Source organism: Aspergillus chevalieri, chromosome 3 (assembly GCF_016861735.1).
Source record: "Aspergillus chevalieri M1 DNA, chromosome 3, nearly complete sequence".
NCBI lineage: Eukaryota > Fungi > Ascomycota > Eurotiomycetes > Eurotiales > Aspergillaceae > Aspergillus > Aspergillus chevalieri.
In genome coordinates this window covers 4,051,257-4,077,067 of record NC_057364.1, presented here as the reverse complement: position 1 = coordinate 4,077,067, position 25,811 = coordinate 4,051,257, and the positions used below count along the sequence as shown (strand labels likewise).

Genomic DNA, 25,811 nt, shown 5'->3' with positions numbered 1-25,811 from the left:
GTATGGGTATGGGTATGGGTTTGTGGATGTGGATGTGGATGTGTATAATATCTATAGATATATATATATATATATCTATATCTATATCTATATATCGGGGACAGGAAGGAAAAAGGGAAAGAAGAGAAGGGGAGCTCGCAGCGTCTTAATAACCGGACAAACAGATCGAGATCGACGGATCGACGGACGGACGGGACGAAGGGGTGGGACCGGAGACGGGACGAACGGACCAATGAGGATTAGAGAAAACCGATCGGGCCCTGGATCGGTGACGCACTAGGGTATAGAGCAACGAACGATTCTGGATGGCACATGCAAGAGGCTTCAGATGAGCATGGAGGACCATGGAGACCCAGAACTATGATAGTACCCAACCTGAGCCCATTGAGGAGGTTGATGGAAGAACAGACGACCCTCACACCGGAGGAGATTGATGAAATCATGAGTTCAAGTGAAGATGAATATTGGCCCAAAGAACGGATGGTGGGATCTGACAGCGGAAGTGACAAAGCCCATATAAGGACGGATGGGTCCGAAAAAGCCATCAATGAGCCAGTTCAGGAGAAATCACTCAGCGAACTGCCCAACCAAGATTGGCCAGTTAATGATTTCCTTGACGAAGAGTACGGTGCTCAGTGGAATGGCCACGATCCCAACGTGGAGGAACTCCATGAGATACCGGAGACACCTCAGAACGCAACTCCCGAAAATGATGAACAAGAAGAACAGAGTCTGGCAGAAGATAATGAGGGATACACAAAGTCCAGTGTGTATAGCCCTATTTCGAAGCAACAGCTATGGTCCAAGCGATATACGGAACAACGAAAAGCCGATGAAGAAACGAATACCGACGTTGCCGCGTACTTCATTGATGATATAGTTATTTCACTCCAGGAGAACCCCAAGAGGCTCTCTAAAGGATTGAAGGAACTATTCAATGAATTGAACACCTACTGCCCACATCAGAACCTGAAAAGTTGGGAACGAACGAACGAAACTTGGGATGAACACCTACGGAAATGCGACCAACACCCATACACATGCCACTACTGTGGACAGAACAATGGAGAACTATGGGGATACTTACGAGACATCACGACCAAACGACTACGAGGCCCCATCCACAGCTCGTGCAAATACGATTGGTGTGACTGTGTGCACTATCGAGAGCACCCAAAGCATAACCAATTACCTTGGATTGTATGTTATAGCCATGTATGTGGAGAACACTATGATCGAAAGAAAATGGCGCATTATTTTCCAGAACGACCTAAGAAATACAATGACAGTTGTCCTTGTTGGGATTGGAACTGTGCATGCAGAGGATATCTACTGCATCCAGAGCATTCAAGTATGCACTGGACTGCATGTTATGAAGATGACTGCATAGTTCACTTTGAGATCAAGGATTACTACCCAAGTTCACGACGTCTACGGCAACCAAGATGGCAAGCAAGCCTATCAGCGACACAGCGAGGATACCACTTGAAGTTTACGACACCAGTTCTCAATCAACTAGCCAGAGTGATGGTTGACTCAGGAGCTACTGGAAATTACATGGACCCTAGATTCCAGCGACAGTTGGGGATCTTAGGAATTGAGAAGGCGCAGCCAGAACCTATCTCAGGACTGAATGGTGAAAATTTGGGAAGTCACTTGACAGTCGAATTGGGATTTGTCCCTATGGCTGTAGCGGAACATGAAGAAAGGATCAATTTCGACGTGACACCGCTGGGACAATACAATATAGTGTTGGGGATTCCATGGCTCAGGAATCACAACCCGGAAATCAACTGGAAAACTGGACAAATGAACTTTGTGAATTGCGATTGCCCAAGAACAACAAAAGGACCGAGTCAACGGGAGGCCGGGACCTCACCACAATCTACAGGCAGGAGACCTGGTAGATACATGAAGCAACTGAGAGGTGGGTTGAATAACAGAGAAATGAACGACACAGCGACGAACATTGTATTAGCAGCCACCAGGGCCTCAGAACGACATTGGCTGATGAATTTACCCGGATGGGCACCGGACACGACCCAGAAGTATTGCGAATACTTGATGGATGAGGATACATCCAAGAGATCAGCATCGATTGAGGAGTATCGCTCAGGAAGAGTTGATAGCAACCAAGAAGCATCAGACTCAGAGCTAAGCTCATGGGAATGGATTGACCATAAGGAGCTAGCAGCAACGACTCAGGAACCACAGATTCCACAGGAGTATATTGAGTTTCAGCACTTGTTCAAGCAGCCCGAACGACCTGAACTACCAGACCACGGACCACACGATCATCACATACCCCTTATGGAAGGGAAGACACCGACATGCAAAAAGATTTACCTGATGTCAGAACGAGAATTGAAAATACTACAGGAATATATCAAAGAACAATTGGCGAAAGGATTCATCAGACCATCAACATCACCAGCAGGGCACGGAGTCCTATTTGTACCAAAAAAGGATGGAAGTCTATGACTATGCGCAGATTATCAACCACTCAACGCCATCACCATCAAGGATCGACATCCATTACCACAAGTTGATGAAATGCAAGACTGAATCAGAGGAGCAAAATGGTTCACCAAATTTGACCTTGTAGACGCCTACAATCGACTACGGATCGCCAGAGGAGAAGAATGGAAAACAACCATCAGAACGAAATATGGACATTATGAATATTTGGTCATGCCATTTGGGCTTACCAACGCACCAGCATCATTTCAATGATTCATCTATGATGTACTTGGAGTATATCTCGACATCTTTGTGATAGTCTACCTTGACGACATCTTGGTCTTCTCCAGCACCTTTGAAGAACATGTGCAGCATGTCAAGAAAGTACTGCAAAAACTTGAGGAAGCAAAGCTACGATTGAAGTTGAAGAAGTGTGAATTCCATGTTCAGGAAACTGAGTTCTTAGGACACTGGATCACTACAGAGGGAATACAGATGGATAAGAACAAAGTTCAAGCAATCTTGGATTGGCCAGAACTGAAGAACACCAAGGAAGTTCAGCAGTTTACAGGACTTGTGAACTACTACCGATGATTCTTGAAGGACTACTCACAATTCATGACGCCACTGTTCAAATTGTTGAAAAAGGGACAAGAGTTCCAATGGGGACCAGAACAATGACAAGCGTTTCAACAAGCCAAGGAAAGTGTAATGGGCCGAAGCCTTGCTATCTAATATATAGATATGTACAAAAGAACTCGTTGGGGAAAGGAAAGAAAGAAAGAAAGACACGCTGGCGGTGGATTTATATATACTCGTGATCAGGTGATCTACGATCACCTGACTTCGGCACGCTCTTGTGAATACTTCAATCGAGAACCATTTATGGTTCGAGGTGCCTTTCGGGCCTAGCCCGTTACAGAAAGAATTGTATCTGCACCAGCACTTGTGCAGTTCGACCCAGAAAAGGAAACCACAATTGAAACAGATGCATCAGACTACGCCATCGGTATGAGAATGACTCAACCAGGACCAGATGAAAAACCACGAGCCGTTGCATTCCACTCAAGAAAACTAGTTCAAGCAGAGTTGAACTACAACATCCATGACAAAGAATTGCTAGCTATAGTGGTAGCATTCAAGACTTGGAGAGTATATTTGGAAGGAGCACAACACACTGTACTTGTGAAAACAGATCACAAGAACCTGACCTTCTTCACGACAACTAAAGAGTTGACCTGAAGACAGGCCAGATGGGCTGAAATACTATCGCAATATGACTTCAAGATCATCCACTGCAAAGGAAATGAGAATGGACAAGCAGATGCACTCAGTCGACGACCAGACTATGAGATCAAAGACCGAACGATTAACCCAGCGATATTGAAAACCAACGAAGACAGAACCATCAGCTACAACCACCAGGTGTTAGCAGTGACAATGCACACCTTGAATGAACCTTTGGAAAGAAAAATTGTTGAAGAAACACAAAAAGATAAAATGATCCAGGATATGATTGAAAACTCAGCAGAAAACGACAAATTGACCACTGATGACAATGGATTAGTGTACTTGCACAATCTCATCTATGTGCCAAAGAGCATGAGAAATGAGATCATCAGCATGCACCATGACACTCCACTCCACGGACATTTGGGAACAGAGAAAACAGCCGAACAAATCATGAGAAACTACTACTTCCCAAACACACGAAAAATTGTTCAAGAATATGTGAAGAACTGTGAAACTTGCATTCAAGATAAGGCAGCAAGACATCAACCCTACGGAAAAATGCAATCCCCGGATGCTCCAACACATCCATGGGAATGGGTTACCATCGACTTCATCACACAGTTACCAATATCACAAGGATATGACTCCATCACAGTCATCACAGACTGAATGACCAAATATATCCATTTGGTACCAGCCAAAGGAACCATGACCGCAGCAGATATGGCACAGATATTCCTGAAGCATGTCATTACCAACCATGGAATGCCTCAGAAGATCACATCAGACAGAGACAAGCTGTTCACTTCAAAATTCTGGACGACACTCACAAACTTGATGGGTATAGAGCACCGCCTTACCACAGCCTACCACCCACAAGCAAATGGTCAAACTGAACGAACCAACCAAACAATTGAGCAATACTTACGGCACTACATCAACTATGAACAAGATGATTGGGTTAGATTCCTACCCATGGCACAGTTTGCATACAACAACGCAGAACACTCAACACTCAAAGTAACGCCATTTTACGCCAATTATGGATACCACCCAGTGCTATATGAGAAACCACGACCACAAGAGTCCACATCAGAAACAGCAAATGAGACAGTCCAAAAGCTGAAGAACTTACACCACCAACTGTCAAGAGACATTGACTTCATGAACCTACAAGCGGCTATATATTACGACAAGCACCATGGAGAGGGACCTACCTTGAAGAGGGGGGAGAAAGTATTCCTGCTCCGCAGAAATATCAAAATGAAACGACCAAGTCAAAAGCTCGATCATCAGAAGATTGGACCTTTCACCATTGAAGAAAAAACAGGACCAGTGAATTATCGCTTGAAACTACCGAAATCAATGAAGCGCATACATCCAGTATTCCACATTTCACTACTGGAACCAGCACCGAAAAACGCCATACCAACAGAAAACATCGAAATCGAAAGCGACGATAATGAATATGAAGTTGAACAAATTCTGGATTACTGACAAGTCAATGGACGACCATGTTACCTGATCAAATGGAAAGGGTACAATACCTCTGAGAACACATGGGAGCCTATCGCGAACTTGACTGGTTGCCACCAACTGGTGAAGGAATACCACCAGCGACAGCAGAATCGAAGTTCTCCCAGAAGGAAGGAGAATTCATCATCTGAGTCAAACTAGGATCGTTTGACACAGCAGCAAGTTGAGCAGCCTCTTGCTCATCAGCAAGACGCTCAAGCTCTTGGAGATCCTCAGCACTCAAGGGATCCTCCTCATCCAACCGCTCCATAAGATTAGAATCATGCTCCAACATACGACCACCACGCTCCTTGAGAAATTGCTGTTGACGACGAAGACGCATTAATTTCGCAAATATTTTGGCAGAAGCTTCCTCTGCCTCATGAATCTCTTTTTCAATACGATCTTGCTCGCGATTAAGATCACGCCACTCCTTATCGCTATGAAATCGTTTTTCACACTTCCGACCATGACGGGTACAAGAAGCACAATTCCGACTCTTGGATTCCATAATACAAGCGAAACCGCGTTCAAGACAGAAGGAACAAGGATTGGGAACAACACAACCGTTGCGAACAATTCGTTGATACTGAGTTAAGCGGTTAGAAACACGACTTGACATGATGGACCATGACAGGAAAGAAAAAGGAAGTTGGGCAGCCAGGCGCTTACCTGAGGGATGCCACAGCTTTATGACTTTCGAGGACGAAAGCCTGAAAGAGGGGGAGGTAATGTTACAGAACCCAATGTATCAGCCTCATGTGATGGTATGGGGTCAAGACAGAATCATTGGATATCAGTTCATGAGAGAATGGCGCAGGAAGGACTAGGATAGTCGCACGGAAAACCGGGATCGGGATGATAATCAGCGACCATATCACGTGACTGTATACCGTCCTGACTACTTGGAAAAGTATACCGCTGAGTATATGAAGTACGACGCACTGATTGGCTATACTCTGGATATACCTCTTGAAGGTAGAAGGATAGTATATGGAGGAAAGATATATAAGGACGCTCATTCATGTACTTAGCTTAGCTCTTCGCGATCAATCTAGTTAATCAAGCATTGGTTACCTTCTAGTTTCTGACTCGTCCGCACTTAACCAACAACCCAGTATACGTACTCGGTTGGCCTTGTTTCTCTATTCGTTACCTTTATCGTTTCTATTTGTTGATTATCTTACGGAGCCTGGAGGGGGCGATATACCCATCAACGCATACGACATACCGAACCGGACCCGGAGGGGCATTGAGCATACGATTACTTGGAAGACGCTTAGGGTAAGTGTCCAGTCTCGAAATATAACTAACTAGAACCCTAGGTACGATACGAGAGAAGCCAGGTTGTGACATGGAGTCGGCCCCCGGGATGGGGAAAAACGTTTAGTCAGCGGAAGTTTGCGACCCGAGCTCCGATTGAATGGGGAGAGGTCGCATATTGGTCATGACGACCGATAGTAATCATCGGTTGATTCATTCCACGGCGAACCTCATTCCTCCCTTTGTTTGAATTGTACTATAACAAATACATAATGACACAGTGGTGCAAGTAATTAGCTTCTAATAGCCCAGAAGCCCTATTTCGAAATCACTCTTATATACTTTTACATCGCCCACGTAACATACTACCCAACGGCTCTTTACCCATGGTTCCTTAACACGAATACAGCATGGTGTTAATACAACAAAATGGAATTGATAGAGCAGACACTGAATGCGAGCCCCCCAAGTTAACTCCATCGGAATTCAAAGCTTACAACAGATTAGCAGACCGTATGGACATGTTCGTAAGTTTTTACCATCCCATTAGCTTTGCTCATCTAGCAACCCTTTTCAACTTGGCCAACGTAACGGTACTGACTGGTCCTCCCTAGCATAATAATTTTCGTGGGATGTGGAACGAGCTTTACAGCGCTTGCGCCGAGAACAAGCGCCGCAGAGGCCAATCGATACGCGCATTCCTCAGCCTCGCCAAGTCGTTCTGCTATCAACTCACTATGCATCACACAATCGAAGAGCGGCACCTTTTCCCCGAACTAGCCGTGAGAATGCCAGAGTTTCGCAAGGAGCTTAGCTTACTCAGCCAGCATCACGAGATTCATCAGGGACTGGAGAAATTGAAAGCATACGTGACCAAGTGTCGTACTGGCGAGACAGAGCTACAGCTGACACATATGAAAGCCTTGATGGATAACTTTGGTGGTGTTTTGTGGGCACATTTGAATGACGAGGTCATGGCCCTGGGTGCGGAGAATATGAGGAAGTATTGGAATTTACATGAAATGGCCCTCTTGTATCGATGAGAAAGTTATCCCGATGTATTTTCTGCATGTAATGGGCGTTGTGGCTTACAATTGACCATTCTAAATGATAATCTCCATTTCAAAGTCCGCTTCACTCCATCTATTTGTACATCTATCTGTCTATAGTGAAATATGAGTGTTGAACAGATACAGTAGACCGTGTTTTGGCAACATCCTTTGAACAGAAATACTCAAGCAGCAAGTTTGTTTCTCTTCTCTATTTTGTCCATTGTACGTTGCCAACTTAGAAATTAAACTCTTCGCAAATTTCCAAGCCCGTCAAAGTATGTACGTTACCTTCAACGCTAACAACAAGATTGACGGAGGGAAAGGATAGCAGTGTCACAGGCTGCGCCTGTAGAATAAATAATATGTTATCCGGAGGAATGATCGGAGTGGTTATCTGACTACCTGCCCCGCATAACGTACTTTTGTATATAAAAGGCTGTCCGATCGGACATCCGTTCTTCTCTTCTTCAATGAAACCTTTTGTATGATAGCTAGTCATTAGCACTACGGGCTTAGCCCATAACACATATATCTATACTGTCTAAGAGCTCGAGTTTGGGGCAGTTCACCGGATAATATGGCCTAAGAAATCGATCTAAATATGCATCACCTGCCCCATTTCACCAGTCAGGTGCGATCCCAGATCACTGGAGAGCAAGAAGGCCTGTTGTGCTGGTAATGCGGGCTGAAATAATATATATCGTCTCCACTCCCCAGGTTTTTGTACTACCAAAGCGACTCTGCAGCCCAGAACCTTCCACCGATTAGAACGAGGTATCAGGTTAGCGAATTACTACCAGCTTTGGCCTTGGAAAGCAGTAAATGTTGTAGAAGTATCTGAAAACGACATCAATCAGTCTCATAAGCGAGAGTGAAGTTCGGGAGGCATCAGAGTTGTACCTACCTTCCATCGGAAAATTGACCAGTTCGAAGAAAAGAATAAGACTAGCAGATCATGCTTTTCATGAATTCTATGTAGCCTACTCCGACTCCGACTCAATTACCCGATACCGAAAAGGTCCCAATCACAGCGCTGGATTGATCTTTCGGGGTCTATTTTCTAGAAAAATTCAAATCGATGGGCTATCTTTAGCAGCAACTATCACTGTTCTCTCTGGGTTATGATTGTATCTTCAGGAGGGCAGAATCTCATTCATGTCATCTAGAAAGCTGCAAATATTATGCCCTGTTCTTGTACACTTCGTAGAACATTTGGAAGGTTCATTCGTCCACAGCTCTACACGGCAAACCTATCGGCTTCCGTGCCAGCGTGTCTCTTTGCCTACTAGCCGAATAACATAGAATTATGTCGAGGCATGGAGCGGTAACTTGCCGCCTGCAAAGGGGTTATACTGTATGACTCACTCTTTCTTGTGTTTTGTATAGCAACCCGGCATCCTTGGCATTTCGGCCGTCGTAACACCCTGTACTCTAGCCATCTATGGGATATTTCACCCTGGCCCATGATATTCGTTCCCCCATCATTCAACCTCTTCATCCAAGATTGGTTCCGCTTGATCTCATCCTCGATCTTATTCGTCTGATTCGATTATTAGCCAATACTGTCTCAGAATGATTAACAAGCAAGATATGAAGTAAGATCGGCGGCAAGGCGCCGAATTTAGAAACAATGCAGATGTGCAAATCGGAAACCCGAGTCCAGGCGCATTCGTAGTCAAGTGTGGAGAACTGGAAGTGATGGATTACTAAGGATTGACAGCAACGCAAAGAACCGACTTTAGTGGTTTCTGTGACGAAGCGGTCTGCCAAAAGAGGAGGAACATTGGGCGAGATAAGGATTGTAGCTCGAGCTGAAACCATGAGGTGGAAACCCGGCGTTTCGGGGGTTCTCTGTAGCGCCGAGACCCGAACCCATTTGGTTAGTGCCCAGCGATATCCAATCACCAGCCAGATCAGGTTAGGCAATGCATACTTCTACCTACGTTCGTATAGCATCGCTGTGGATCTGCAAAAGAGTATGAGGTGGATGAGTACGAGTTGGCTTCAACTAATTGCAGCATATAGAAAGGAATTGTGTCCCGACTTTCATTCTGGTTCCATTCATCCATTGACTGACAACCCAACGTTGGATAACTTTCATCCTTTTCCATTTGTATTCATCATGTCTAAGATTCTCACTGTTGTTGGTGCTACTGGAGTCCAAGGCGGCTCTGTGGTTTCCTCTGCTTTGAAGTCTGGTGCCTACAAGGTCCGCGGTGTTACTCGCAACGTTAAGAGTGCCGCGGCCGAGGCCTTGGCCGCACAGGGTGTTGAGATGGTAGCTGCAGACGCCAATGATCTCGCAAGCCTCATCAAAGCATTTGAAGTAAGCTTGTCTGGTGGCCCGATACAGACGTATGCTAATCGGCGTAGGGATCTCACGCCATTTTTGTTGTCACCGATTTCTTTGCCTCTTTCGCGACGCACGGAGTTGAGGAAACGGTTGCCATTGAGTCTACGCAGGGAATCAATTGCGCAAAGGCCGCATCCAAGATTGCTACACTTGAGCATTACATCTGGAGTACTCTCCCGGACAACCAAAAGATCTCCGGCGGCAAATACTCCGTGCCTCACTTTGAAAGCAAGGTTAAGGTTGATCAGTACATTCGACAGGATAAGGCTTTGCTGAGCAAGACTACTTTCCTCTTCATTACTTACTATGCGACAAACATTCTTATGCCTATGTTTACGCTTAACTTATTTGTGAGTCATAAGACACCTTTCCAACCTTGAAAATAGATTTTATAGCTAATCTTTTGTTTGATGCAGAAAACCGCTGGTAAGCACGTCCAGCTGCTGCCTATCGCCGAGGATACCCCCATTACTACCCTTGGCGCGACAGCAATCAACACTGGAATCTACGTCCTTGCCATCCTCCAACAGCCCCACCTCACCCTGCCTGCCAGGACTGTCCTTGCCGAGACCGAGACACGGACCGCCAAGGATATTGTGAAGCTCTGGTCCGAGGTCTCTGGAAATCCTGCTGAATTTGCATCGGTTTCCCTTGACCACTACAATAACTTGTGGCCCAAATGGGGTCGTGAGGTTGGTCTCATGCTGCAGTTCTGGGATTACGCTCGTGAGAAGAGCTGGATCGCTGAGGACACGGTTATCAAGAAGGAGCACTTGAACATCTCTGGCCTGGTGGGCATGAAGGAAGTCTTTTCTGGAATCGACTGGGCCACCTTGTGAGCGCTTGGGTCCTGCTAGTTGTTCCTGCGTGTATGCCTGAGGGATCAGGCTTTCTTCCATGCCTTGGTGTAACTTATTAGTTGACGCAATTCGCTACCCAGCTAGACTGCGGCAACTCCAACTCCCACGAGACTTAAGGACTTTCTGTTCCATCTCCTACAAAAACGCATGGCATTTGGACCCGAGGGACAGACAGACCGACCGGAGGATATTATGCTGGGAGAGAAAGGACCCTGAGTCGTACGCAGCAGATGGTGTTGAAGAGATTAGACTCAGCCCCGTCTTTGTGAGTAAAGTAGTATTATGAATCAGATGATACAATAGAATGGATTATCAATATCAATAATCTCGTGTAAGCATGGCAAAACAAGCAATACTTGTAGGCGATACGATGCATTCTAGGCCAATGAAAATGCAACTTTCCGACTAGGATCACAACTATGAAATGCACCGGAAGCTTTTCATCCGGTTTTAGTTTATATTTGTTCGTATTTATTGCCCCTCCTTAGTCCTTCCTTTGTTTCATCCGTCTCTTTCTCAACTCTCAATCACCAATTGTCATCAGCAATATGGGTGTCCCTAAGCTCATCTTCGGCGCTGCTTCCTTTGGCATGAACTTTGTCACTCCTGAAGATGTACAGGAAGTTCTCAATTATCTCAAAGAGAACAACATCACCCACCTCGACACTGCCGGCAGATACCCTCCTACTTCGCCTGGGCGCTCTGAGGAACTGGTCGGCGAGACCAAAGCTGTCACTCAGGGCTTCACTATCGACACTAAGATCCTCACGTTGTCTCCGGATCACCGTGGCGAGTTGAAAAGGTCTGCAATTGAAAAGTCCATCAACACCAGTTTGCAGCGCATGAGTGTCGAGCAGGTCAACACTCTCCACATCCACTTTCCAGACCTAGAGACCCCATTGAAAGAACAGGCGGAGACTTTCGACAGTTTGCACAAAGCTGGAAAGTTCAAAAATGTACTACATATCCCTGAACAAGGCTACTTGAACACAGCTAATGTTTTCTAGCTCGGTGTCTCCAACTTCCAACCAGAGTTCCTGCAGGAATTCATCGACATTTGTGAGGCTAATGGCTATATCAAGCCCACTGTCTACCAGGGCGACTACAGTGCCGTCAATCGGGGCATGGAAAAGAAACTCCTCCCAATCCTGAAGAAACACGGTATTGCCTACAATGCATTTCGGTATGTCCTTCAACTCAGCCATGCTGAGCAAATATTGACACAATATACGCCAGAGTCCTGGCCTCTGGCTTTCTGTCCGGCAAACTCACCAATGGCAACGCCGAAGGCACACGCTTCGATGGCGATGGCCCCATGAACAAATTCATGCAGAGCCTTTACAACCAGGAATTGTTGCACAACGCGCTGAAGCAGCTGGAGAAAACAACACGCACTCTTGGAATCACAACTATTGATGCCGCGCTGCGGTGGGCGTACTACCATTCTTCACTGGAAGAGAATGATGGAATCATTCTCGGAGCCAGTTCCATCAAGCAGATCAAGTCCAATGTTGAGAGCATCAGTCGGGGTCCATTGCCGCAAGAGTGCCTCGATACATTCGAGCGTATTTGGGAGACATTGGAGCCAGCGAGAGGAGATATTCTGTAAGGTAGCAGAGTATATCCGACTATAGAGAGTGAACAGTATCTATCAAAATAAACTTGATAGACCTTGTTGTTGTCAAAATATCTCGTGTCGATGGTGGCCTTCCATCCCGACATGAGCTACTCGTAGTGGTTGCACCTGAGTGTTCCATACCATACAATAAGCGCAATAATAGACACGAAAGACTGTGACGGCCTGGTCACGTTGGTTGCTTATCACGTGAGGTATGGTTGTTTGCTTTGTTGCTTTGTTGATAAATATGGCGTTACCTCCTTTCTTCCTTCCTCATGTTGATTATTCTCGTCGATAGCTACCTAGGTAGAACCCATGAATTGGACGTTCCATTATCCTAGTAGAGCGCCGTGACAAAGACCCGAAATACAAGATCTCACTTGACTGTATATAGAAAATGCCACTATCGACTATCTATTTAAATATATATATCAATGCAGCAACATAAGAAAGCCCATTTAAGCAGTAGATATCTTAAATCCCGAGTTCTGCAGCTTCTGGAACACTTGCTGAGGATCATAGCTGGCAGCAACAGCCGCAAACCGCTGGAAGTTGTCCTCTCCGTAACTCTTGAGCTGACTTTGCGAGATATCTGCATCGTTCTGGAACTGGAAGTCGAGATACTTGCCAGTGCCAGTGGCCAAGTCGGTCATATTCGTCGCCATGCCATTTGCCGCAGCAAGAGCCGCCTTGTCATCGCTCTCATCAAACCAGGAGGCTACCACGTGCCACCAGTTGGTGCTGACGGCCTTCATGCCCAGCCAGTTACCACCGCGTTTCTCACCGGCTTGCACGGCAGCTTTGGTGATGGCCTGGATGGCGTATTGTAAAGTGCCCTTGGTTGGGGAGGTGAAGTGCTGGCGACTGATGAAAGAGCTGTAGGTGTTGTTGTACACATCTAGATCGGTCTCGTAGCTGACCGCGAAAGATAGATACCGAGCAGTCGGGGAGCTAGCATCCAACACGCTGACCAGCTTGGAGATGATGCCGTTGCTTGGAGGCAGGAGAGTCTGGATGGGCGTTGGGACTTGAAAGCAGTGAAAACGGCGGGGTTGGCGGTGGGCTCGGCGTAGACCAGACCGACCAGCATGGTGCCATTGCTGCCGGAGAAGAAGAGGCCGGCGTTGCTGTCGTCTTCCATCTAGCCCTGCGTGTCGAAGATGGCGGAGAGGACGTCCTTATAGTCGGACTCGTTGTATTGGACGACATGGTACCAGATGTTGGTGGAGATCGCGTAGAGGGTGTAGTGAGTGACGATGCGATAGTTGGGACCACCGCCTTTGAGGGCCTTGAAGAGATCAGGATGGGAAGTGGCAGTGGCATTGACGGGGGTAGAGTTGGTTAGGACGACTTCGAACTGCTGGACATTGTCACAGGCAAAGCCGTATTTGGAGGAGAAGAAGGGGATTCCGACTGGTAATTGTTAGAAAGAATAGTTGATGATGGTCCATAGAGAAAGACTCACCTCCCAGAATTAAACCACCAACGCCAACATCCCCGGGGCGTCCACCAACGGCAGCAAGGCCATACTTTTCCAACCGGCTGTAGACCTTAGAGCCCGTGGGCTATAGACTCAGCCCAAAGCCCGCCCGCGGGCCTGCAGAGGTCTACTGTTCCTGGATGTAATGACCAAAACAGCGATGAATTACAGTAGAAAATCAAGATGAATCATCATTTTATGCATCCAAAAAAGGAAACTCTTGGCAGAATTATGCAAATCAGGTTCAGGTTAGAGGTTCCGACCTTTGGAACCTGAATCAGACCATTTCGAGGCCTAGACTACTTTGTAGGCCAGAAAGTCTGGCTTGACCTCTGTGACATGACAACAGACCGCCCTAGTAAAAAACTGGAAGGCTTGCCATGCCGAGTACACCATTACCAAGCGTATCAGCCCTCACGCTTACCAATTGGACACACCCAATGGCGTTCACAATGTCTTCCATGTCGACAAACTTCGCCCTGCGGCTGACAACCCCTTCCCCAGCCAACGCACTGATGATTATCAACCCCCAGCCGTACTTAATGAAGGAAATGAAGAGTGGCTAGTTGACAAAAGTTGAAGAATACAAGGAAATCCGCCGCGGCCGAGGTGTGCAACGACTATTTCTTGTGCAATGGACAGGCTACCAATGCCCTGAATGGACAGCCGCTCGCCACATGGTAGGCACCACTGCCTTTGTCGAGTAGTGTCAGAAACAAGGCCACGACCCCGAGGAATTTGCTCGGATGTTAGGAGGGGGGTGATGTGATAGGCTACGCCTAGGGTAGTACTCGGAACAGGTCCTCGCAAGCACGTGACAATCCTGTTGGATTCCCGATGCGCGGTAAGGCACTCTCCATCCGCACCAAGCCGATCCAAAATGTGTGAGGGTGAGATGGAGCCGTGTCGCTACGGGAACTGCAAGGATAGCATCCGGACTTTGCAGTGAGCATATCTGATATGTCCCGGCAATCTTGGGTCGATGCTGAATCTTTTGTCGATTTCATTTTTCAGAACTTGAATCATGGCGCAATTCGAAAACAATCCTCCAGCACCACCGAAGATCAATTTCCGGGGTAGCTTTTGTCTTGACGATCCAGAATAATCGTACTTTGCTCGGAAATTACTCGAAGTATACCGAATGAGCTATGACATCGTTCAGGCGCATTGTCATCATTACTACGATTATATTATAATACAATGCCCACATAGATGATGTCGAACTGACAACTACATGTCTTCATTCCCGATACATTTTTACAAACGTAGGAAATTTCACTCTGCCACTTCAATTGCACCAAAGACAGAATGTCGCTCTTGCCACGCTGCAAGTTTATTCCCCGAATGCTTTCATACCAGAAAAGAGCCATACAGCATTCTCCCCGGACCAAAACTGCTTGGCAAACTCCAACCGAAACCCAGAAACATGGGTTCGATGCGACCCTAAAGATTCCTGAATTTGGACGGAAGTACGCCTCACAGAAGTCGGTGCGGAGTAATCAGGTGTTTTCGTATTTTATGGTCGGGACACTAGGGGTGATCTCGGCAGTGGGGGCCAAGGCCACTTTGCATGGTATCTATTCCAGGCAATGCCTTTCGGAGGTCATGCTAATCGAGTAGACTTCCTGGTCAACATGTCCGCCTCGGCGGATGTACTGGCCCAGGCAAAAGTCGAAATTGGACTTGCAGCGATTCCCGAGGGCAAGAACGCAAGTGTCTCAGCATGCAATTGGGAGCAGCACGGGCTAATGAAACTAGGTAATTATTAAATGGCGTGGAAAGCCCGTATTTATTCGTCACCGGACACAAGATGAAATCGACGAAGCTCGCAAGGTGGACTGGAAGGACCTCCGGGATCCCCAGCCGGACGAGGACCGCGTACAGAGGCCAGAATGGTTGGTCATGCTTGGTAAGTTAGGGCAGTCGATTCCAAACAGCGGACTTGATTAACGGGATGTAGGCGTGTGTACGCATCTTGGGTGTGTCCCAATTGGCGAGGCAGGTGACTACGGAGGTTGGTTCTGTCCGTGTCATGGGTCCCATTACGATATCTCTGGACGAGCGAGGAGAGGTCCGGCGCCATTGAATCTGGAGGTTCCCCAGTATAACTTTGCGACAGAGGATACTCTAGTCATTGGTTAGAGTGGGATCGGAAAAGGATCCGTAATAGAAATATTCATTAAGGGTAGTTAGTTAATCTTGAAATTTCTCTACTTTGATAGAAATAAGAAATGAAACGACTAGACATGATATAGACCGAATTGGTAGCATGATCAGCATCGAGAGAGCCGACGTCACGGTTCCAATTCCACCAACGCGAGTATTCTCCTGAAAATCGTTGATCAAGAGGCCTCACTAAAAGGCATAGAGATACACGGCAGTCACTACATAACTAGTGATGTTGTCTTACCTAATTCAACGCGGTGTCGGTGATGCCCTCATCAATCATGGTTGTTTCAACGAAAAAATATCCTCCATTGGCGCATGAGAAATAGCACAGGTACTGACTTTCAACCCGGTACGTACGGGACGATAAAGGAATCAAATAGACCTTGTGGAAGAGCACCCCCATCGCCTCTTCGGATAAACACGATCCTGTCTTTTCTCGGTTCCCAACAATGTTACGTCTTGGGTTTGATCAAGGAACAATTGACCTGCTCCGCATTTCATGTTGACGTTTGTGAAAACGATTTTATCGGTTATCGACAGTCATTTACTTTCTTAATTGCCTTTCTTCGATCAAGAGCCGACCATGGGGGATCTCATATTCCAATAAACTTCATGTTCTCCGGATCCCAGTTTCATCCATCGTATACAACATCGAAGGCACGGCAAAGAACAATTGTATCCGCAAGGACGTTGCTTCCACGTACTTCAGTTTGACAACCAGGTTGTTGGGTTGTTTTGATGAAGAAACTGATGATGCGGCGATCAAAACGAAGATGCGAGCGTTGGGGTAATGATGTATCTCATGTCACTTGGCCATTCCGGACATTGGCACGAAAAGAACGCGCGGAAAAAGTGACGACTTTTTTTTTTTCTTTTTTGAAAGAACGATAAATGGAAGAGACCTTTGTAACGCATTTTCGGTGGCTTTACGCTAGCACTAAAGCACAGTTGCTATCCCGATATTGCATTCCTAAACTATGGCTGCTCAAAACGCTTTCATGAACTCAAGACACCGTAATACTCCCGCGTACCCATACTGAAGGAAGGAAGCAGTGCGTTGATCTAGATGCAACAGTTTCTCATCGAAAAAAAAAAAATCCAGGAACTATCGAGGTTTCAAAAGGGAAATGGAAGTAAAAAGAGAAAGAGGAAGGGGAAGAGCAAGAAAGTTGTGGTTGACCAATCCATTTGCTATGTTTAACGAAAGACAATAGAAGATCAAAGACACAAATTTATACCCAGTTGGATGTACGAAAACAAAAATTAATAAAATTAAATCAAGAGAGCGCATCTCCTTCGCTCGCCCTAGCCGACAAGCTTTCCGGGACTGATGTCGGAAATCGACTTCAATCCGTTTCGACCAATCGAACAGCCCTCATTTAGTTGTGAGCGGGCTTAGGCTTGGGGGCGTACTTGAGGTCCTTGGGAGGGGGGACATCGCCACGCTTGTGGTGGTCATCCTTAGGCGGGTTCTTGGGGTCCTTCGGGGGAGGAGGGACATCACCACGCTTGTGGTGGTCGTGGTCGTCCTTCGGGGGAAGGTCCTTCAGGTCCTTCGGGGGAGGGACATCACCACGCTTGTGGTGGTCATCCTTAGGCGGGTTCTTGGGGTCCTTCGGGGGAGGAGGGACATCACCACGCTTGTGGTGGTCGTGGTCGTCCTTCGGGGGAAGGTCCTTCAGGTCCTTCGGGGGAGGGACATCACCACGCTTGTGGTGGTCATCCTTAGGCGGGTTCTTAGGGTCCTTCGGGGGAGGAGGAATTTCGCCGCGCTTGTGGTGGTCATCCTTGGGAGGAGGGGGGAACTGAGGAGGGACATCGCCACGCTTGTCATGCGGCAAGGCAACATCGGCGGGACCCTGCAACCCGTGGTGTTGAAGGCCATTTGGGTCTTGAAAACGTCAGTATGTCAAAGGATAGGTAACCAACGCTGCAGGATATACGTACGAGGGGCCGGAGGAGCGGCGGACACGAGCCCGGCTACCATCAAGGTGGAGAGAACGGCAGACACCTTCATGTTGGCGAGTTGGGGATGGTTATTATGAAAAAGAAAATTCAAAGTGACTGTTTGAGTTGGGAAGAGGATTGTTGTGAAGAGAGTGTAGGAGATTGGATTGGTGATGACGAGAAAGGATAATCGAAGACAGACAGCCCTCTTTATAGCTTTTCGGCAGCCAATATCCCAGCCATCACAACTCCTATTTATTATTGTTACATTCCTTCATGAGAAGCCACTTGACGTAACGGTGTCTACGGCCGTCGTCAGCCGTTCTCCTAGCTATGCTATGTGCAACTGAGGCGGAACAGATTGCTAGAATAGTCCATTGGGCTGTATTGACGCGATTGTGAACTGTACTGAGAGCATCGAACATCCGAGAGTCGTGCCATTACGGAACCGGTGGATCTCAATCTGGACCATGATTCTTCGGCATTATTCGATTGGGACATGTATCACCTCCTATTCTTGGAGTGCTCGGGCCGGGGCATCTACTATTGGACTTGGCAAATGACTATATATGAAAGCAGCTAAGCTCCATCTTCGGAACGAGTCATTCCTTACGGTGGATTGATCTACCTCGACGAAGGCAGCATTCCATATCATACTTGATCAGTACGATAACCCCCATACGCTGAGCCTCGACTCTATACATGTGGGAAACGCATATTACACATAGCAAAACTTTGGATTTATCTGTTCAATACTGCGAGTTCTCGACTTTCCAATGTCTGCGGTGTTTCCATTGCGATCAGCCTCTTCCAGAACGCTATAAACTAGCGCCGTAGCTTAATGCTGGCTCGGCAGTTTTCACTCCACACGCCCCACTGGCTACGTCGCCCTACGCCCGTCAAACGTCCGGATTCGCATGATTGATTGGGCTTTATTTTGACCTAAATTTAACCGGCCGGGAATTGGACACGCGGCATCCGCCGATCTTCCCGTCCTGAGCCAGCCATTTTTGCAGTATCGGCGACAAATCACAAACGAGCGTTGACGGACTTCGAGCCAGGCACGAGCAGTCATTGGCTATCAATCACGCTAGTTGGTTTCGTCACCAGAAGCTTAGCAAGGTTGGCACACCGGTCACTTGCTGACGAATCGGAAGTTGACCATGATTGTGGCTCCGAGACTCCGGGGATGGAACTCGGTATTAAATCCATTGTGCCTGTACATTTCGGGAGAAACTTCGAAAAGGGGAAGGAAAGGAGAGAATCGTTGCTACTGATTGCTACTGTGTGATTGATCCATTTACTATGCATTTTCGCTCCCTAGAACTTCTTAATGTGCGGACAAGTACAGAGTACTGTAGGCAAGTCACTACAACTGTCGCACACAGCTGCCTTCGTTGCTTTTCTGGCCCTGTAACAGCATAATTCATTACTTGAATTCCCTTACAGTACATATGGGCGAGCATCCATTGAGAAATATAGCGTGATGTTGGCTATTCATTGGATGTTTTGTTGCCATTCTATGGAAGGTCCAGACCAAGATTAACTGCATCCACTAGCTTCTTGAGGCTGACTGGCTTCCCAGCTCACGGTCACTTTTGTTATCACCGACAGAGCTTCCAACCGATGGTTATCTCCGAGCGTAGCCAAAGTCGAAATGGAAAATTACTTGAGCGTAATCGCCTCACATCCGGTTACTATAAGCTATCACCAGCGGGATTGTGACCAGGTTAAAAAGGACCGGAAAATGCCTCATAATGGTGGCCGGAATTTGATCTGGGGAGGGGACGAGGAGCGGGATCTTTGCGTCCTTGAGTTCTTGATTGTCATTATTGACTGATTTGCCTTTTGTATCATTCTCCGTCGACCTCTTAGTACTGAATCGCTTCTAACAGTGGCGGAAAAGCGAGAACGGCTGAAAGCATCTACGGCAATCAAACGATCGTACTCGCAGGTTTTGCGGTTTAGTATAGAACTCAAAGTGCGCGTCAGCACTCCTTGCTGCCCTTGTTGGTTCAGGACTAAATGTGTGCACTCCCATATACAACTTCCTTCTCGGTATCGTCATCCTACTCATCCGGATTTCGTTCAGGTGGCTATGCCGGAGTCTGCAAAAGTTAGATATAATCGGACCTCACCACTGTCGTCTTTAGTTGTAGTTACCCAAACAACTCCAATGGCGTAAGCATAAGCAGTGGCGGTGTCTCCACTCATGCCAAAAAAGTCTCATGTGAATGACATGGTATCTGGAGGTCTCTCAAGGAAGTATGTTCTTGACTACTTAAAAGTAGCAGAATTCATGTTATCTTCCAATCCAGAGCAATCGGGTTTATCGATACATTCTCTGTGAGATTCGAAGAAGAAAGAAGATGCTAATCTCAGTATTTCTCGACTGTGGTAGCTCCGTCGATTTGGAGTAAGCATGTTCCGTCAAGTTGGAAAGCAGCTATATAATGAGCGAGGAATGTCTACAAGCCTTTACGAAGATGGTGTCAAGAGCCTGGACCTCTTATTAAAAGTCGTGCATTATATTTTTGCTTCGCATACTACTAATAATGACACTTGCATAGGTTCAAGCATGTGCCCTTCAGAAATATATTTTGGCCGCAACAACGACATATGTATACCACATGCCCAGAAAAGCTGCGCAAGGCGAACCAAAAGAATCGCTACGTGATATATACATCAACCAGACTAGTGTGAAAGGTATACCAAAGAGAAAAAGTAAAGAAACGAAGTTTACAGGCATTTGGCCGCTACCTAAGGTGGGCGATTGCAAAAATCTAGTGTAAATGCATAACTCGATACGGTATATAACGGTCGCGAAGGATATTCGCATATCAACATAAACATTTATATTTACCATCATGAACAGAGAGAAAGACCGGATGCCAAATATTTATGCTGCAACTTGTTGCTTCTGAGCGGGCTGCGACGGCTCAGGAGGAACAATGTCTTCTTCGGGCGTTTTGTTCAAAGTAGGAATCGGAACGCCAGCAGCTCGTGCAAATTCGTTAATTTCCAAAGCATTCTGGGCAGTCTGGCTCCGTGCGTCGCCTTCGTCTTTGAAGATAGATTTGTGCGCCAGGTTCATGAACTCATCGACTCGAATCGCATCAGGGATGAGATCATCAAATTTGAGCGAATGACACCAATCATAGTATGACTTGGACGATCTTGAGTGCTCAAACTCTTTGTTCCTGCCCGGAACGAGGATGTTCAAGAGATATTTGGCATTGCCATATCGGTTCTCTGTTTCCAAGCAGGCTTGCAGATAAGCACGAGCAACGTCTCTCCAAGGAAGTAAGCCGCCTTCCGCCTTTGAGCGGAAGCACGAGGGATTGGCCTCGGCGGATGTAGCAATCATCGCCCCGTCTACATTGTATTCTTTCATCAATGCGAGGCCCTCATCACGCGACGTAACATCTCCATTCATTAGGCATGCAACTCCGGCCTCATGGCAAATATCAGCAATCATCCGCAATTGGTCACGAATTGCTCGTTCACGGGGTCGCATGGGAGTGGTACGGCAGTGTACTGTCAACCCTGTGATTCCTGTTCTGACTAGTCGCGAAACAAGCTCTTTGGTTTCTCCGGGTGATTCTAGAATGCGAATTTTGACTGAAATCCCAATTTGAAATGGATGTCCAACTTCCCTAACCAGCGCTTCAAGAATAGAGACTAATCTATCAGGTGTCCGCAACAGAGCTGCACCCATACCGCCACATGTGCTGAATGGTTTTGGACATCCTGAATTGACATCAATACCTGCCACATCCCCGGCTATAGTCTTGGCTGCTTCCACAGCTAGCTCAGGGGAAGCCGTGCCAATCTGGAAAATCAATTTCCCTTTCTCACGGACCGGGTCGATACGATAGATGATGGATTCCTTAGTAGATTTGGTGGTGCGTCCACCGTTCGAAGGGAAGCGGGTAAATTCGATGTTCCCATTGCGAGGATTCACACGGCGGGACGCACCGATGAGTGCCCGATCGATCGTCTCCGGGCCCCATACAAGATCCGCGCCGTATTTGAGAGCGAGAAGACGAGATGGCAATTCTCCAGAACGGACCATCGGCGCCAGAACGATTTTGCCACGGTAGTCCACCCCGTTGGCGGGGATAGGAACGCGGGCGGGAGAAGTCATGGCAGTCATTACAGAGCGAAGGAATTTAAGCATATCATTCTCTGGTTTGCCGGAAGAGGCGAGAGAAGGAGGGAACGAGTGTGATGGTTGACTTTTTCCGACGGCTTCGGAGTGCGACGATGGCGATAATGATGTGGCGGTGCAGTGGCGGTACAGTGTGGCTGTAAACCGTTGAATAGAAAGGAATAAGAAAAATCGATAGCCGAAGATTACGTTCTCGGAATAGCGAGTAAAGGAGTCAAGTTTGTGCATGCTACTTGTGCTATATATACACACGTCTTAAGTATTGTAAGACAGCTTGAAAACACCAGAGCGACTGATGTTCGCTCCATGCCCAAGAATCCGGGCTATCTCCTCCTTCTCAACCAACGGGCCCTCGCGAGACTGTATGAATAAGATAGCTTCTCCTGGAGTTTCCACAGGACCACCACCTGTTACCGCTTGTCCACGGTGCTCAAGTTCACGCCGCAATCTTTTGACCGCTGCGGCAAACTGCCCCAATGATCCTCCCTCCGGAATTCGCAGCCAGAGCATTGTCGTCATTAGGTTGCCATACTGCGTACCAGTCATGGTCACGTCCAGAAAAGACGAAGTTGGTGGAAGGTGTTTGATCTCAAGGAAGTCTTCGCGTTCTGTATCACACATCGACAGGAGCGCATCGACCATTTTCGAGTACGGCTCCGATTTGGCCATGAATGTCTCGTGGTCGAGTAGATCGTTCCAATCTGAAAAGCATCGTTAGAGAGTCTGATAGTTTTATTACAGAAGCATTTTTCTTCATACCGGTCAACCAGACTAACAATTCCTCCTCAGTCTTTGACCGGCCCTCCTGCAATAGCTGAAACCCAGGCTGACTGGTCAGAGTCTTGATGCCGGTCGTGTATTTGGCATGATTCTCGGGGCTGGACAGGTCAGTTCCAGGCTTCAGGTATAGGACCGTGACTTCACAGATTTTCGTCATGGCAACAACTGGCAAAGTGTACAAGCAAGTTGTATGTTGGTCTGGCAAGATGTTACGTATATTCTGACGTGGGTCAACGGCTCGGATTATCCGGAATTCCCCGCATGTTTACATGTTTCTCCTTACATTCTTCCCGAAACAGCGCTCGACGAATGTCTCTAGAATACATTCTATTGATACGGTCCGGGTCGAATTCTCCTGCCTTTGCTCCATGCCACCCGCGCTCTGATAGCCATAATCGACACAGGCTAAATGAGCCAAGATTTGTAGAAGTATAGCCATTATCAGCTACTGACGGTGTCGAGTATTTTGTTGTTCATATCCGTATGACCCGTTCAGCGCCCGGTCAATGTCCATGAAGGTCCCTGTGGCTTATGATATAAATTTTATTATCTCCCGCGTCCAGATGTGCTTGTTCCACTTGACAGGCCGATGGGTTTGTCCGTTCTTTTCTAGCAAGAGCTTCCTTGACCGAATTCTTTGTTTAGTGATTACCTCTGTCATGAATGCACTACTTCTTCTCCGAACTGCTTGCGCTTTAATAAGAGATCCTTTGCAGAATGGTCATATATACAGCCGCGCGGATTATCTCAATGTCTACGAGTACTATAATTCCATCATCAGTCAATGCCCACCGGCCGGAGATAATTACGGACGAGTTTGCTGGCCCGTTTTAGGAGTATTCGATACGGATAGTGGGGATACCGTTTTACATGCATTTATGCAGCATCGATGCTGTGCATAACGGAATACTCCGCCGCATCTCGAGTATCAACGCGTTGCAACAGAACGCCGAGAGTTCTGCAGAGCACATGGTCCAGGTGTATCGCGTTTGTATAAACCACGTTCAAGCTTGAAGCATCATCAAAGTATATCAGGCCGACTTTTGCTGCCGAATAGCATGTTATTACCTCGGATAGCCTCTGCATGCGGGGAGGAGCACTATCGACGAAACGCGACAAAAATCCCGAACCATACGCTGCAGTCCGTGTACTTCACTATCGGAGTATTTTGTATGTGCTTTGCTGGTCGATCCCGAGTCCAGCAGCCGACAGAACTCCCGAAAAACAGATAAGCTTCGTTCTGCGACCCAATCACCGTCCCAACCACATAATCGGACGACAGGATCTGCCCGTGATGGTGTTCCAACTTCCCCGCAGAACCAAATCCCGCGCATCGATGAACTCCTGTTGCCTTTTGCGTTTCAAATCCCCACGGGGGCAGCAGCGGGGTAAAAACGAGGGGATATAGGGATTGAGTGTCGACGAGACGGACATAAAAGCCAGTGTCTTCGAAACACCGAGAAGTTGAACCACGGAATTCGTTCTTATACATCCATTTACTTATTCACTTATCCATTTATCATGACTCGTTCCACCGAAGCACTGGTCGCCCACTCCCTCGGGGCGGACCCCGAATTCACCCCCGTCACGCTGGACAACCTGCAGCCGACAGAGGCCCTCGTGGAGGTTCATGCCACAGGTATCTGCCACACGGACATTGCCTGTATAGAAGGGAAGCTTCCAGCACAGTTTCCTAACGTTCTTGGCCACGAAGGTGTGCATAATTCATCTTCTCCCTTTTTTTTTTTTTTTTGTTTGGGAAACAACCGCTAATTAAAGCGTGTAGGCGGCGGTGTCGTTCTCGAAGTCGGTTCTGCCGTGAAAGATGTCAAGAAAGGGGACAAAGTCCTCCTCAGTTACAACTTCTGTGGCGACTGCTCCCACTGTACAGAGGGTCATCCAGCATACTGTGAGAGTATGATTCCGCTGAACTTTGGCGGTAAACGTTTGGACGGAACCCAGACGGTCTCCCTGGCCAAGGACCCCTCAACCCCGGTCTTCGCGAACTTTTTTGGTCAAAGTACATTTTCCCGCATCGCTCTCGTTAGTGGCTCGTCTCTCGTCCGTGTCCCCGACTCGACGCCATTGGAGCTCTTTGCACCCCTTGGATGCGGTTTGCAGACTGGAGCCGGCTCCATTTTCAAATCCCTTAACGTCAAACCCCGAAGTAAGGTGGCTATCTTTGGCGCCGGGTGCGTCGGGCTGAGTGCAGTCATGGCAGCCAAGATCCGCGGCGCTGCTATGATCATTGCGGTGGACATTCAGCCGGACCGTCTGGAAATGGCTCGTGAACTCGGCGCAACGCACCTCATCAACGGCAAGGACAAGGATCTCCTCCAACAGATTCAAGATCTGTGCAAGCCAGGCAAGGGCGTAGATTATGCCCTGGACTGCTCGGGTGTGCTCAGCGTGATCGAGACGATGATCCAATCGCTGGGGATGCGAGGGCGAGCAACAAGTGCGGGTGCTCCTGCGCCAGGGCAGCGAGTTGCGGTGGATGTGTTTTCGCATCTTGTCTCAGGACGAGAGTATGTCGGTTGCCATCAGGGAGGAAGTGTTGCGGCCGAGGTATGAAGTTCCTTGTGCACACATGTTTCCGGGATTACTGACTGACGAGAATTCTAGATGATCCCCTTCCTGATTGAACAACACAACCAAGGGAAATACCCGCTTGAGAGATTGATCAGATATTACAACGTGAAGGACGCACAGCAGGCATTCCAAGACATGAAGGGTGGAAAGGTCCTAAAGCCTGTGCTCGTTTGGAGCGAATCTAGCTTACAGAACTAGGATAACAAGAGCGTAATGTGTGCTTGTCTTCTTCAGAATCTTGAAGCATTCCTGGGCGTTTTGACGATACCGAATGATAATGATATTTCTGTTACGCAGTGATTACAGTGCAGGATGTCA

The 25,811-nt window shown here is 47.4% G+C and overlaps 11 protein-coding genes across 11 annotated transcripts; 5 read left to right on the top strand and 6 right to left on the bottom strand.

The window, feature by feature from the left end:
- Positions 1-5,260: 5,260 nt before the first annotated feature.
- On the bottom strand, positions 5,261-5,719 carry ACHE_31415S (uncharacterized protein; the record flags this gene model as incomplete). Its single annotated transcript, XM_043278141.1, has 1 exon — positions 5,261-5,719. The coding sequence occupies one exon, from the start codon at positions 5,717-5,719 to the stop codon at positions 5,261-5,263; it is 459 nt and encodes a 152-aa protein (XP_043135950.1).
- Positions 5,720-6,881: 1,162 nt separating this feature from the next.
- On the top strand, positions 6,882-7,514 carry ACHE_31414A (hemerythrin domain-containing protein; the record flags this gene model as incomplete). The annotated part of the gene is made up of 3 exons (XM_043278140.1): positions 6,882-6,927; positions 6,979-6,998; positions 7,086-7,514. The coding sequence occupies 3 exons, from the start codon at positions 6,882-6,884 to the stop codon at positions 7,512-7,514; spliced, it is 495 nt and encodes a 164-aa protein (XP_043135949.1).
- A 2,131-nt stretch (positions 7,515-9,645) lies between these two features.
- Positions 9,646-10,715, top strand: ACHE_31413A (uncharacterized protein; the record flags this gene model as incomplete). Its single annotated transcript, XM_043278139.1, has 3 exons — positions 9,646-9,849; positions 9,897-10,226; positions 10,293-10,715. The coding sequence occupies 3 exons, from the start codon at positions 9,646-9,648 to the stop codon at positions 10,713-10,715; spliced, it is 957 nt and encodes a 318-aa protein (XP_043135948.1).
- Positions 10,716-11,284: 569 nt separating this feature from the next.
- ACHE_31412A (aldo/keto reductase family protein) lies at positions 11,285-12,345 on the top strand (the record flags this gene model as incomplete). The annotated part of the gene is made up of 3 exons (XM_043278138.1): positions 11,285-11,692; positions 11,744-11,919; positions 11,973-12,345. 3 exons carry the CDS (start codon positions 11,285-11,287, stop codon positions 12,343-12,345), a joined length of 957 nt encoding a protein of 318 aa, XP_043135947.1.
- Positions 12,346-12,812: 467 nt separating this feature from the next.
- Positions 12,813-13,444, bottom strand: ACHE_31411S (uncharacterized protein; the record flags this gene model as incomplete). Its single annotated transcript, XM_043278137.1, has 2 exons — positions 12,813-13,381; positions 13,435-13,444. 2 exons carry the CDS (start codon positions 13,442-13,444, stop codon positions 12,813-12,815), a joined length of 579 nt encoding a protein of 192 aa, XP_043135946.1.
- A 51-nt stretch (positions 13,445-13,495) lies between these two features.
- Positions 13,496-14,297, bottom strand: ACHE_31410S (uncharacterized protein; the record flags this gene model as incomplete). Its single annotated transcript, XM_043278136.1, has 3 exons — positions 13,496-13,767; positions 13,820-13,919; positions 14,259-14,297. 3 exons carry the CDS (start codon positions 14,295-14,297, stop codon positions 13,496-13,498), a joined length of 411 nt encoding a protein of 136 aa, XP_043135945.1.
- Positions 14,298-15,142: 845 nt separating this feature from the next.
- On the top strand, positions 15,143-15,976 carry FES1_1 (hsp70 nucleotide exchange factor fes1; the record flags this gene model as incomplete). Its single annotated transcript, XM_043278135.1, has 4 exons — positions 15,143-15,407; positions 15,455-15,549; positions 15,593-15,743; positions 15,795-15,976. The coding sequence occupies 4 exons, from the start codon at positions 15,143-15,145 to the stop codon at positions 15,974-15,976; spliced, it is 693 nt and encodes a 230-aa protein (XP_043135944.1).
- Positions 15,977-17,382: 1,406 nt separating this feature from the next.
- On the bottom strand, positions 17,383-18,020 carry ACHE_31408S (uncharacterized protein; the record flags this gene model as incomplete). The annotated part of the gene is made up of 2 exons (XM_043278134.1): positions 17,383-17,894; positions 17,951-18,020. The coding sequence occupies 2 exons, from the start codon at positions 18,018-18,020 to the stop codon at positions 17,383-17,385; spliced, it is 582 nt and encodes a 193-aa protein (XP_043135943.1).
- Positions 18,021-20,849: 2,829 nt separating this feature from the next.
- On the bottom strand, positions 20,850-22,130 carry ACHE_31407S (tRNA-dihydrouridine synthase family protein; the record flags this gene model as incomplete). The annotated part of the gene is made up of 1 exon (XM_043278133.1): positions 20,850-22,130. One exon carries the CDS (start codon positions 22,128-22,130, stop codon positions 20,850-20,852), a length of 1,281 nt encoding a protein of 426 aa, XP_043135942.1.
- Positions 22,131-22,376: 246 nt separating this feature from the next.
- ACHE_31406S (uncharacterized protein) lies at positions 22,377-23,058 on the bottom strand (the record flags this gene model as incomplete). Its single annotated transcript, XM_043278132.1, has 2 exons — positions 22,377-22,822; positions 22,881-23,058. 2 exons carry the CDS (start codon positions 23,056-23,058, stop codon positions 22,377-22,379), a joined length of 624 nt encoding a protein of 207 aa, XP_043135941.1.
- Positions 23,059-24,422: 1,364 nt separating this feature from the next.
- ACHE_31405A (NAD(P)-dependent alcohol dehydrogenase) lies at positions 24,423-25,691 on the top strand (the record flags this gene model as incomplete). Its single annotated transcript, XM_043278130.1, has 3 exons — positions 24,423-24,615; positions 24,688-25,469; positions 25,527-25,691. The coding sequence occupies 3 exons, from the start codon at positions 24,423-24,425 to the stop codon at positions 25,689-25,691; spliced, it is 1,140 nt and encodes a 379-aa protein (XP_043135940.1).
- Positions 25,692-25,811: the final 120 nt, after the last annotated feature.